Below are 14,362 nucleotides of genomic sequence, written 5' to 3'. Positions count from 1 at the left end.
ATTTTTAATATTTTAAAACCACAATCTGGTTTTGGTGACAAAAGGAAGACTTAATTGTAGCATGTAGACAAAAGCATGAACTGCAAATTATGAAGTTTCTACCTTTTTAATATTTCAGAAGCTTTAAGTATGCTTTATGCTTCCCTGGACCATGCTTCATTTGATTATGGTCATCTGCCTACCTTATTTTTTGTTGCGGAATCAGTTTTATATAGGCTCTGTTGTGATGCATTCCAAAAGACATACTTATATTCAGTTGAAACAAAGCTGATAAAGGTACGTTTTAAAACATTCTAATATGTTTTATTCGCTACAAATATTACATGTAGTCACATGACAGCCGTTTTAGGATCTAAACAGGCCATTTGGTTTTATTATGGAATGGTCTCTTGTTTGGTAGTTTATTTTAATCTTCTATAAATGTGGACAATACATTATTATTTGATATCCAAATGGAGATAGTTTGAGAAAATATAATTTCACCAATTTTGTGAGAAAATAATATTTAATTAAAATCAAGTTTATATTTACGTCTGCATATGTGTAACTTTTCTCTTTCTATTTTAAGGATGTTTAAATGCCACTTTCCATTTAAAAATGCCAACAAATAACATTAACTAGTTGCCCAATTTGAGAAGATGAGTTGTTCTCTCAGAATTCTGTGTTATTTAGAGCCATAAGATGGGAAACTATCTTCATGGGGTTCGTGTTTTGTAAGGTCTTGGATGTCATATGGTTCTGCTCCTGTGATGATCATGGTTGCCTCTTGCAGAATTTATTATGAGTCAAAATTTTAGGTTAAGTAGTGGTTTTATTGCAAAGAAAATAAAAGCTAGAAGAAAAAAATTTAAGAATATATATTTTTAGGATATATGTATTATAAGAATTACTTGCAAAAATTATTAAGTATAGCAAGAATAATTTCTTACTCGATTTTGACTATGAACTGTTAGAAACCAACCATGAAAATATTCATGAGTCAGCCAGGGCATTTTTGGAAGATACTATATTTTAGTCCTTAGAAATCGAGCCTAGATCCTCTCTGACATGCTTGGGGGTAAAAGACTTACGGAGACCAGGCGAGACTCAGAGAATGCAAAATAGAAATTGAACATGCAAAGAACTGAGGCTTTGCATAGAAGAAGGATGGTAGGAGGGAGATAAGATGTTACCATGATGACTTTTTCTTCTTTTTCCTGTTTCCCAAACTCCCCATTATGGAGATATATAAAAGATTATACAATTATTATACAGATTTAAAAAAAAAGGCTGTATCTCTATGTATTTTATCATGATAAAAGAATGAAAGGAGAAACATAAAGCAAGTCTGGCTTTTCTCCCCTTTTCTTCTCATTCCCTTTAGTGACCATTTTCCATTCATTGGAAAATTCTGCTACCAATAAATGACTATATTTCTGCTACCAATAAATGACTATAAAATAAAGTTTTAGCCATTACACAAATTACTTGTAACTTATATACACTATGTCATTTATTTATTTTTGAAGATTTTTAAATTTATTATAGAGAGAGAGAGTGCACACGCACAAGCGGAGGGGAGGGGCAGAAGGAAAGGGAGAGAGGGAATATCAAGCAGACTCCCCACTGAACATGGAGCCCTACACGGGCCTCGATCCCACAACCCTGAGATCATGACCTGAGCCGAAACCAAGAGTCGGATGCTTAACCAACTGAGCCACCCAGGTGCCCCATCACTATGTCATTTATTTTTAAGAAGATTCCTGTATCTTCTCATATGACAGTTAGACAATTTGCACAGGTTCATATAATAGCTGAACACTTAGAACTTAACTTGCACAATGCCTTACACAATGATCAGTGCGTTAGATGTATTAGACGTATTAACTTATTTAATCCTTATAACAATCCTAAAAGGTAAGTGCTATTATTTATTGTTCATTATTTTACAGACCATGGCATAGAGAGTCTTAGTGAATTATTCAAGGTCTTAGCAGAGAAGGTTTTGAAACACAGTGGACCCTCAGCCATAATGCTATACATTAACCTTGGCTCTCAGATTTACTAATTTTAAAGTCTACTCCTTATTGTTCTAGATAATATAAGTTAGCTAGTGGAAATAAGTATGCTCTATAAGTACTTTTGATTTCAGGCAAGAAGCCATTTCAGTTATCCTCCTTGATTTTGTAGAATTTTCATTATAGATCTGACAGTCAGTTGGAAACCTCCCTTTTGATCTTTTCATTTTGACAGTATGCTGTACTGAACAGTACTGCTAGGGAAGTATCACCCACCTTCATGTGCACAATTTTGTTGACAAAGCAGTATATACTCAGCATTAGGAAGAGCCAGAAATATTTGATTCCATAATAATATTGACTTTCACATTTCATGTGCCTTCTTTCCTCATTAACCACTAAGTGTAGAATCATCTTAAGTATTAAAGTCTACTTAACAGAAGTGTAGAGAATAACATATAAGCAGTGATAGTTTAATATATTTTAGACAGAAATACAGTGTTCTTCAAGCTTCTATAAAAAACATGGAGCATATAACCAACTATTAAAATATAACACATAATAAATATTATTCAGCATTTCTATTTCACTGTTAGATAATAGAGTTGGAAAATGAAGAGAAGAAGTCATGGAAAGAGAAGGAAGGAAGGGGAGTTAAGGAATAAAGGAAGAAAAGACAGGAGAGTGAAGAAAGAGAAGTTGACAAGCAGAGATTCAGTCTAGGAGGCAAAGCTCAAGCTGTCAGGCTGCAGAAGGAATGTGTACACAAATTAGACTGGAGGGAAGATGCATAGAGGGTCCCAGAATATTTTAGAGATATAGAAAGGCAGATTTTTAGGGGCGCCTGGGTGGCACAGCGGTTGAGCGTCTGCCTTCAGCTCAGGGCGTGATCCTGGCGTTGTGGGATCGGGCCCCACATCAGGCTCTTCCACTGTGAGCCTGCTTCTTCCTCTCCCACTCCCCCTGCTTGTGTTCCCTCTCTCGCTGGCTGTCTCTGTCTCTGCCGAATAAATAGGTGGGATCTTTAAAAAAAAAAAAAAAAAAAGGAAGATTTTTAAATACAAATTTAGGCTTTCAGAATATTATAGATGATAGCTTTTAAAACCATTTTTCCAAGCATAGTTATAACTAGGGATAGCTTCTGGGTCAGGTGAAACTCATGACCAAATTGGGGTATAATACAGTGATCATTCAAACTGATCTGTTTTTCATGTATTTTTCTATTTTGTGCGACATGAAATTTTTGAACATGAATTTTCCTTTCAATATCCATCTCTAATTCCTTGCAAATTATTCCCCTTTGATTAATTTTCATTCATTGTCTATAACAAGGAATATTTATTTTAATATTCTCACTTAAAATATTGCAGTATTCTTTTAAATGATCTGACATTTTCCACTTCCCATCTAACTTCAATCTCTTAGAGAAGCACAGTACTATATATATCAAAGTAGTCTGTATGAAGAGATCCCTTGGATATGCTTTATAAATGCTTTCTTTTTATTTAAGTCTATAAATGGTACGTATTTATAATTTACAGATACATTTACAAATACTGATGGTGCATTCTCAGAATTTATTTTACCAATAGAATTTTATGATAAAAACACTTGGAAATCACTGATATAATAGAAAGATCATGACTTTTGGTGCAGCACAGTCTTGGGTTCAAAGTCCAGTCATGCCCCTTATTTGTTAAATTGTCTTGGTTGAATCACTGAGACTTGGTAGAATCATCTTTTTTATTTTATTGTTATTTATTTATTTATTTTTGTATCTGACAGTACCCTGCATCATTGTTAAGAGGATTTGGACATGTATCTTGATAGTGATACTGTTTTATTTGTTTTTTCCCCAAATCTTATTAGTTAGCAATTTAGGAATTTGTATTCCATTTATTTCTATAGTTTGTGGGTTTTTTTCTCATATTCTGTGAAAACTTGCACATCATATATTTTTGCAGATTTTCCATTTTCTGCATTCTATGTAAAACAAACTTGCTGCACATGAAACTTCACAGAGGTAAGATAGTAGTGTTAATTTAACAATGAATTTTTTTTCATAAGGGTATTGGGATCTTAGTATGCCCAGGCAGAATATTTCTCAAAACTATCTAAAGAAATGTTTTTAAAACTGTTTTGACTTAGACTCATAGAAAGAAATATCTTTTGCATTGCAATCCAGCACACACATAATACACACTGATTTATATACTGAAACAAGGAACTGTGCAATGTACTATGATATTTTCTTTTCTCTTTTATTTTGTTTAAAAATCTCCTCTCAATTGATTTCATGACTCACTTAAGGGGCACGACTTGCAATTTGAAAAATACTGTTCTATAGGACATGGAACAAAGTAGCATTCAGTGTTGGTCATTATATACAATGTAGAGATGATTTATAAAAATTTCTTGGCTGAACCAGTATTTCAACCTTGATATAAATATTTTAAAGTTATTTCAAAAGCACATAAACTCAAGTGAGTTTGAAACTGTTTCATCAAAAGCAAATGTAATAATAAAATGGTTTAGTTTCCTTATAGTTTCTAAACATTTATTGATGCAAGACAAAAATACTTTTTTCTTTTTCTTTTGACAGATTGGCTCTTTGGTCTTCTTACGACTTTTTATATATTTCCTGCATGGTCACCTAGAAAGTTTTAAACAACATTTACGTAGGCTTCAACCATATTTATACGGTAGACTATCTTTTATTTTCTGCACTTATAAATGTTTTATGTTATAGTTTGAGAGGCTCAGACTATCACTATAAAGAACATAAGCTGTATTTTATTTTTCATGAAAAGTAATAGGTACAGTATTGCAGAACATGGCTTCTGGTCCAGACTGCATGGGTTTTACTTTTAACTTTTCTACTTAACTAAGTGCATGACCTTGTCTGTGACTCAGTTTCCTCATCTGTAATAGTATCTACTTTTCTAGATTTCAAGAAAGTTAATTTTATATTTTAGTAAGTTAGCCCTAGTGACAATGTAGGTGCTGAACTAGAGTAAGGAGAGTGGATGCAGAGCGTCAGTCAGCTATGACATTAGTTGGGCAGATGTTAAAGATTATGAACTTTTAAAATGGGAGTGAGATAGAACAGAATAGTTTTGAAAAATGTTTAGAAGACAAAAGACAGTAAATTTGGTAATCAGTTCGATCTAGGCTATATATAAGGGAAAATGAGGAATTCAGGAGGAATCTTGAATTTTACATACTGACAAATACAGTCAAGACAATGGTACTCTACACTGAAAAAATTTTGGGGAACCATTGGACATGTTGAAATTTGAAGATCATTCAGGTATATATACCCAGCGAGCAGTTGGAAATACACATTTGGAACTAGGGAAATAAGTGAAGGCTGGGATTCACTTATTTCATAGATCTTAACATAGATAATTTGATAATGGTCCATGTTAACATGGATGAAATAACCTCGGGGTGGAAGGTGTTGGGGGGAGAAATTAATTCTAGGAAAAGGCTTGGGGAACATAGACATTTCATAGATAATTGGAGTGGCATATATCAGTAAAGGGAAATAAGAGGGAGTAATGACACAGAAGTCTAAGGGGGGAGGTTCAAGAAGATCAACATCATCAAGAGCTGTGGAAGTACTAAATAGTGGGGGTTCTGAAAGTTGATGGGATTCTTAAGCAGAAAGTCATTGTTGATCTTGGGAGCATTCCCACTGGACAGGTGGAAGCAAAATTCAGATTGGAGGTAAACAAAGAGTAAAGGGAAAGTTTAAGCACAAGACAGAGATGGTGAACTATTACAAAAAGCTTAGCTATAAAGGGAAAAAGAAATACATCAATAGTTTGGATGCAAAAAGGTCAAAAAACGGTTTCACTTCTTCCTTTCCAATTTGGATGCCTTTTATTTCTTTTTCTTGCCTAATTGTTCTGGCTAGGAGTGCAAGTACTATGTTGAATAAAGTGTTGAGAATAGGCATCCTTGTCTTTTTCCTGATCTTGGAGGAAAAGGTGTCAGCTTTTCACCCTTGAATATATGTTAGCTGTGGACTTGTCATATGCAGCCTTTATTAGGTTGAGTTACATTCCCCCCATACCTGCTTTGTTGAGAGTTCTTTTAATCATAAATGGATGTGGATTTTTGTCACATGCTTTTTCTGCATTTATTGAAATGATCATATGATTTTTAGCTTTCATTTCGTTAATATGGTATGTCACATTGACTGATTTGGGGATGTTAAACCATCCTTGTGTCTCTGGAATAAATCTCACTTAATCATGGTGTATGATCTGTTTAATTTGTTGCTGAATTTGGTTTACTAATATTTTGTTGGGGATTTTTGAACCTATGTTCACCAGGGAAATTGGCCTGTCATTTTCTTTTCTTGTGGCATCCTTGTATGATTTTGATAGGTAATGCTGGCCTTGTAAAATGAGTTTAGAAGAGTTACTTCCTCTACTGTATTTTGAAAGAGTTTGAGAAGGATTGGTATTCTCTTTGAATGCTTGGTAGAATTCATCAGTGAAGCTGTCTGGTTCTGGACTTTTGTTGGGAGGTTTTTGATTATTGATCCTGTCTCCTTACTAAAAATCACTGTTCATATTTTCTATTTCATCTGATTCAGTCTTGGTAGATTATATGTTCCTAGTAATTTATCCATTTCTTCCAGGTTGTCTAATTTGTTGGTGTATAATTGTTCATATTAGTCTCTTACAGTCTTTCTGTATTTCTTTTTTTTTAATCCTTTGTATTTCTATTGTAACATCTCTCTCCAGTTCTTTTTTTTTTTAAGATTTTATTTTTTTATTAGAGAGAGAGTGAGAGAGAGAGAGCACAAGCAGGGTGAGGGGGAAAGGGAGAAGCAGGCTCTCCGCTGAGCAGGGAGCCCAATGCGGGACTCTATTCTGGGACTCTGGGATCATGACCCGAGCTGAAGGCAGATGCTTAACTGACTGAGCCACTCAGGTGCCCCATCTCCCTTCATTTCTGATTTTACTTCTTTGAGTCCTCTTTTTTTCCCTTGGTGAGTCTAGCTAAAGGCTTGTCAATTTATCTTTTCAAAACCCTTTTTTTAAGTTTTAAATAAACTTTTTAGTTTAATGGATTGAATAAAAAAAAAGGTCAAAAGAGGAAAAGATTAGTATGTTGTAGGATAAGAAATAAAAAGACTCAAGACACAAGAAAAGGAATATTTGGTGGAAAAAGTCATGGAGGAGGGAATAAGAGATAGGGGTGGAAGTGTTTTGGAGACTGACCAATAAATTGCACCACTACGACAAATTCTGCCTGGGTATGAAACCAAGACAAGACTGTAGATTAGCAGAGTAAGAATTTATGTCTGTCATATCACCTGTTTTGATTTCTTCATACATTATAATCCTCTTTTTAACTCCTTACTGTGTTCAGCATAGTGACTCATCAAATAATCAGATGATAGTGGCAAATAAATTTTGAAAAATTATATGAATAAAACCTCAAGATCTCACATTAGCTTGTTATTGTAGATCTATCCCAAGAAAACCAATAATTTTGTTTCATATAAGGATAAAACCCCCAGATTTTGCCCTCCTATCAAATACTATTAAGTAGAGGCTTACTTATGCTTCTCTGTCTTTAGCAACAGAATAATTTTTACTTGGAGCCATTAGCAATTGCTTCCTATCCATATAGCCATCCAGTAGGCTTAGTTATTATTAATTTTTCCACTGTCGATTGAAACTCAGAAATTGTCTAAAAGTTTACAAAAAAACAGCATAAAGATATTTCTGTTAAATACCACATGGTGTTATGTTGAATGACATAATTGTTGCTACATTTAAAATATATTCTTTAAAAACTCAGCAACACTAACATCTTGAAAAGGAATAAAACTGGAGAATGTAGGGTTAACAGTGATGACTTGTTTGTAGGATTACAGTTTCAAAGTATCCATTATGAATAGAGTATGTTATAACTTGATTTATATTTACCTGCAAGTTTCCAAGCATTGTTGTGCAGTAACTGTACTTAATTGGGCATTCGACCATTATGCAATTGCTGTTCTGAGTTATATAAACTCTTATGTATTAATTATTTACCTTGTAGTTTTCTATTATGCCAGCAGGGGTCACACATAACATTATAAATCTTGAAGAGATGGGGAAATGGTAGCAGTTTCAGCATCTAAGCACTGAATTTGATTATATTTTAGTAACTAAAAGACAAATGAAACATAATGAAAGATATTAATGAAATATTTATCACAAATTATTTTTCTTACAATAGCACTTTGTTTCTCTGGAGATTCATATTACAAGTATCCAAACATCTTTTCAAACGTGCATAATTATGAAAACCATGGAAATTATATATAAAAAAGAACTCCTTTCTGGATCAATTTTTAGTCCTGTGGAAAACAAGAAAAGCTATAAGAACATAGATCCTGATATGGTGAGTATATCCTAGTGTATAATGAGTCAGATAACATTAATATGATTAAATAGTAATGCTTGCCAACATAGTAACATTGCTAAAGATGAGCTTAGCTGGTGGCGGGGGCGGGGGGTAGGGTGAGAGGAACAAATAGCAAAAACACTGAAGTGTATGCACATTTCCTGGACAGTAGTTAATAGGATTAGTAGTGGGGCATCAATATGCACCACTACTACTGTAAGTAGAGTAATGTCATAATACCTTTTCCTTATAGTTTCCATCTCAGCTATTTAATTGGAAATAGCAATGCAATTTAGATTAACTTATGAGGATTTTAATTACATTTGCATTAAAAGAAAGGTGCATAAAGTAAAGGCTATTACTGAGAGCAGTTGTAATACTTGATGCTTCCATAATTCATATGTAATAACATTTAAAATGCTATTAAAATCAACTGAAATGTTTTTAAATGGTTCAGAATTAAGGAAATAAAATAATCCCTATTTATGGAAAATTGTCTTTTAATTTCTAACTTGGACATTAGTGATCAACATTAGAGGAAACTGTCCCAGTCATGTAATTCCTTGGTATGTAATAAACTATGTATTATGCGAACAGAGCTACAGTGAGCCATATAATTGTTCATATACGTTATAGGCTGATATACCTCAAAAAACAAACTTCAATCGCTGGGGCTCATATGTGTTTCCTTCTCTCACATATACTCCAAAAGAAAGCAGTGAACACTTTGAAACTTTGATTCTTTTGTTATTTTATTTTTTGTTATATATACACTTATTTAATAGTTGATAAACAGAAAATTTGTTTTTCTATTAATTTCTTAAAAAGGAAAACATGGGGGCACCTGTGTGGCTCAGTTGGTTAAGCGCCTGACTCTTAGTTTCGGCTCAGGTGGTGATCTCAGGGTCATGAGAGCAAGCCCTGTGTTGGGCTCAATGCTTAGCTTGGAATCTGCCTGCCTGGGATTCTCTCTCTCTCTCCCTCTGCTCCTCTCCCCAAACAAACAAACAAATAAATAAATCTTTTTTTTTTAAAGGAAAATACATTTAACATAAGGGAAGTTGAAACAACTAAAAAAAATTAATGATTCCTTTTTCAAATAGTTGTATTATAATGTGCCTCAGAGTTTTCCCATGCTTCTCTTAGGCCTTTTCTAAAACCCACTAAAGCATAAGTATTTAAGGAAACACATTTAACCACATCTATTCATAATCATTATAGGCTTTTGTGTTTTCTCTTTGGTGAAAAAGAATCATTGGTGAATCATTTCTTGGTGAATCATTGACGTAGAGTGGCATATGCTAAGTAATTTGAACCTTTTGGTATAACTACTAATGAGCACCAATTACTTCATGCACAAAAGGGATCTTGTTTTTAAGTTTAAAGAATATTTTAACAATAAACATGTAATCTAAGATACTGAACAACGGTAAGAACATTGGTCATGAGGAAGAAAGACCTGCTCAGCAACTGACCGTATGATTCAGAGGTCCGTGGAGCTCCCCGTTTGGTTATCTGTAAGGACATCACCATCACGCCGCCATCATCATCGTCCTCCTCCTCATCATATTCACTCTAACTAATCTATAGGATTGTTGTGAAGATTGCAAAAAAGCATGTGCCTTGTAAATTATTGAGTGCCATGAAAATGCAGACAATGATTAATGAACATTATATTTAGGAACTCACTTTAACTTAGGCAGTTAAATATAATAATTTTCATCTAAGGACATGATTATGCTGACTAAATAATTGTGTTTTACTATGAAGTTAATTGTGCTTAATGTAGTGATTTGAGTGTTTTTGCTTAAAAAATAAGATATTGTAAAATCTTGACAATGAAGCAGGCAACCTTCAATGTTGATTCTGCTTCTTTTTAAGAATCTAAATTTTCAACAAAGCAGGAAAGAATATCCAAAGGAAAAAAACCAATCTCTTCAACAAGTGGTGTTGGGAAAATTGGATAGCCACATGCAGAAGAATGAAACTGGACCACTTTCTTATACCATACACAAAAATAAACACACACAAAAAATGGATGAAAGACCTAAATGTGAGACAGGAATCCATCAAAATCCTAGAGGAGAACACAGGCAGCAACATCTTTGACCTTGGCCACAGCGACTTCTTGCTAGACATGTGTCCATAGGCAAGGGAAACAAAAGCAAAAATGAACTGCTGGGACTTCATCAAGATAAAAAGCTTTTGCACAGCAAAGGAAACAGGCAACAAAACTAAAAGGCAACCTGCAGAATGGGAGGAGATATTTGCAAATGTCTTATCAGTTAAAGGGCTGGTCTCCAAAATCTAAAGAACTTCTAGAACTCAACACTCAAAAAACAAAAAATCCAGTCAAGAAATGAGCAGAAGATACAGACGTTTCCCCAAAGAAGACATATAAATAACCAACAGACACATGAAAAAATGCTCAACATCACTCCGCATCAAGGCGATACGAATCAAAACCACAATGAGATACCACCTCACGCCGGTCAGAATAGCTAAAATGAACAATTCAGGAAACAACAGATGTTGGTGAGAATGTGCAGAAAGGTGAACCCTCTTACACTGTTGGTGGGAATGCAAACTGGTGCAGCCACTCTGAAAAACAGTATGAAGGTTCCTCAAAAAGTTAAAAATAGAACTAGCCTATGATCCAGCAATTGCACTAGTAGGTATTTATCCAAAAGACAGAAACATAATGATTTGAAGGGGCACCCCAATTTTTATAGGAGCAATGTCCACGATAGTCAAACTATGGAAAGAGCCCAGATATCCACTGACAGAGAATGATAAAGAAGATGTGGTGTGTTGGAGCACCTGGGTAGCTCAGTCCTTAAGCGTCTGCCTTCGGCTCAGGGCATGATCCTGGAGTACCGAGATCGAGCCCCGCATCGGACTCCTCCGCTGGGAGTCTGCTTCTTCCTGTCCCACTCCCCTGCTTGTGTTCCCTCTCTCACTGGCTGTCTCTCTCTCTGTCAAATAAATAAATAAAATCTTAAAAAAAAAAGATGTGTTTGTGTGTATATATATATATATATATATGTATATATATACATGGGTGATGTATGGGTGGGGGGATGGGGTAATTGGGTGAGGGGCATTAAGGAGGGCACTTGAAGTAATGAGCATGTGGTGTTGTATGCAACTATGAATCACTAAATTCTACCTCTGAAGCTAATAATACAATATATGTTAATTAAATTGAATTTAAATAAAAAAGTTTTTTAAGAAATGCTATCCAAAAAAAAAAAAATCTATCTGTTCTTTTCACTCTTGGTGCACAAATGCTACAAGGAAATGGAAGGTCCCTGAAGTACAGCTTCACCTAAACTGGAAGCAGCAAAATGTCAACACATGAAAAGAATGTATCTGCTTAGGGGCGCCTGCGTGGCTCAGTCAGTTACGTGTTGGCTTCTTGGTTTTGGCTCAGGTCATGGTCTCCGAGTCCTGAGATGGAGCCCCACATTGAGCACTGTGCCCAACATGGAGTCATCTTGTCCCTCTCCCTCTCCTCCTCACCCCCGACCTCCTCTTGTGCTCTCTCAAATGAATAAATTTTTAAAAATCTAAAAAAAAAAAAAAAAAAAAAANAAAAAAAAAAAAGAATGTTTCTGCTTAGAGTGGGACAAGTCACTAAGTCTCTGTGCCTTTTTCCACAAAAAACAAAGGGTATAGTTTCAATCTTTTTAAAATTCTGCTTCAGCTCTATACCTCTGATTCATGTATCCCTCTTTGAGGGGATTATAACAGATTTAAGCCTATCAGATTTATTGCTCTCCTTTTTCTCCTCTCATTCCCACACAATGTAAAGAATTTGAAAGGTAATGTAGTCACAGTGCTACTAAAATTTCTGGTTCATCTAATTCAGTGCTTGATTATACATGTTTGAACATTGTCCCCCAGTTTCAGGCCAATTTCTTCGGTATAGCTTGGTCTAAGCCAGCCTCTCCAGCTCAGTTGAGTACTTACCCATTCAATACCCATCTCTCTCACCTACTGGGAGACAGGAGGATTCAGAGAGGAAAATGGGAATATAAACAATACATCTGTATTCATCCCCTTCCTTTCTTTGTTATTGACATGCCACAGTAGAGGATTTGAGGATTTATTCCTACCGCCCTCATTCTCTGATATTGCTAAAAGGTCCATGACAGCATATTTTGGCCACTGCAAAATATTTTGTTTTTAATATATTTATCAGCATTGGAGTAAAACCATAAGCATTTAATTGTTTTCCAACTGCTGCCATAAAATTGCTGAAAAAATAAGGAATTCTGTAGGATATACCTGTTAGAATACACACAATATGGGTGTTGGTTCTATTTAAGAATAGGAAATTTCCTTTCCCTGCTGCTAGAACCTATTTCTTCTTTTAATATCCTTTAAAGCCGATCCAAACGTAAAGTTTCCAATGACTTTGACAAATGGTGCACTTAAATTAGCTCTGTGGCTTTCAGAGCCAGAGCACTGGATTGAGTTTTCCACTCTGTCTGTTGCTCACTGGCAGAGCTGAATTTGCTGAGTACAGTTGTCACATGATAACAACAACATAGTTTTTTGGAGATAGTAGATTAAACTCAACTGAAATGCAGTAGACCCTTTACTAAATAGCCGTATCTGTCCTAAAGTACAAATAGTTTTCTGAAAACTAGGAAACACACAGAGTTTACATTCAAATGTGATTAGCAATCTCATCTTCTAATGCTTTAAGTACTTGGGAAGCCAAAGGCATTATCTAAATTTGGGACATTTTGTGCTAGACTGCAGTTGTACATGGTTATTAGGAATTGGGTTGGACTGAGACACCAGTTCTTTAAAATTAGGAACATTATCCTATGATTCATATCCTATTATCTAAGTAGCACATTTGTGTTGAAAGGTCCTTTCACGGCAATGTCAACCATTCCCAAAATGGCTGAAAACAAGGATGAAACTCAAAAAGCTGTCTCTGAACAGCCAAAATACAGCCCATTCTTCAAAGCTCATTTCTGTTATAAAAGAGAGTCTGGTCTGATATTCAGAGCTTGTGTATTCAAATTTGCATAAAATTCAAGCTGATGTGGTTAATCTGAAATTTCAGCCAACACTAGATTAATAGCACTTTTGTAGGTGGCCTTCTCAAAATAGGTTTTGTACAAGTTGCAGCTGATAGCTTGTTAGAGGACGTAATCAAGAGGATGTGGCCACTGGTTGACCCACGAGCTGGCTCCTCCTTGGAATGCACATTCTGCTCACTGTTCCCACAGCTGGAGCCATTTCAAGGATGTAGCCTTGAGAGAGCGATGTGTTCTTGAGACCATCTGTGTGGTATAAGTGACTGAACCCAGTTAAGGCCTCCTATAAACCTTAAGATTCAGGTGGCTGCAGAGATTTGCTTGTCTTGCAGCCACCTAAGACAAACCTCCTAAGTTCGTTCCCTGGCTTCCTAGACCTACCACCTACCAATCTGGAGTGGTCTGTCTCTTTCTTTAATCGCTGCTTGGCCTCTGTGTACAGGGTCCAGTTTGTAAAGGAGCATAATCCAAAGCTGGGCAGCAAGGCAGGGAGGTGAAAAGAACTATAGGAAGTGGTCATAAAGCCAAGAAAAAAAGGAAAGAAGGAAGAGAGGAAGGAAAGGAAGGAAAGAGGGAGGGAGGAGAGGGGGTAAAAAGAAAAAATTCTTCAGGAGTCATTTAATGCCCTGATCAGTGTTTTTCAATATGTGTTAAAGATCCCTCTCAACTTATTTTAAGAAAAGATTTTATTTATTTGAGAGAGAGAGAGAGAGAAAGAATGCACAAGCAGGGGGAGGAAAAGGGACAAGTAGACTCTGCTGAGAATGGAGCTCAACTCAGGGGTTGATCTCATGACCCTGAGACCATAACCTGAGCCAAAATCAAGAGTCGGAGCTTAACTGACTGAGTCACCCAGGTGCCCCTGTCTTACATTATTTTAAAATAAAGCTTTTC

At 35.4% G+C, this 14,362-nt stretch overlaps 1 protein-coding gene across 1 annotated transcript in view; it reads left to right on the top strand.

Moving 5' to 3' along the window:
* TMEM232 (transmembrane protein 232) overlaps positions 1-14,362 on the top strand; it is a gene marked incomplete at its 5' end in the record, with an annotated part of 218,342 nt that overhangs the window by 15,307 nt on the left and 188,673 nt on the right. The window contains 4 exon segments of the mRNA XM_034655649.1: positions 119-276; positions 4,600-4,699; positions 8,244-8,298; positions 8,300-8,408. Coding sequence (XP_034511540.1) covers positions 119-276; positions 4,600-4,699; positions 8,244-8,298; positions 8,300-8,408 — 422 coding nt within the window.

This window comes from Ailuropoda melanoleuca, chromosome 3 (genome assembly GCF_002007445.2).
Source record: "Ailuropoda melanoleuca isolate Jingjing chromosome 3, ASM200744v2, whole genome shotgun sequence".
In the NCBI taxonomy this organism is placed as follows: Eukaryota; Metazoa; Chordata; class Mammalia; order Carnivora; family Ursidae; genus Ailuropoda; species Ailuropoda melanoleuca.
Note: the sequence above shows the minus strand (reverse complement) of the source record. Positions and strands in the feature narration are given on the sequence as shown.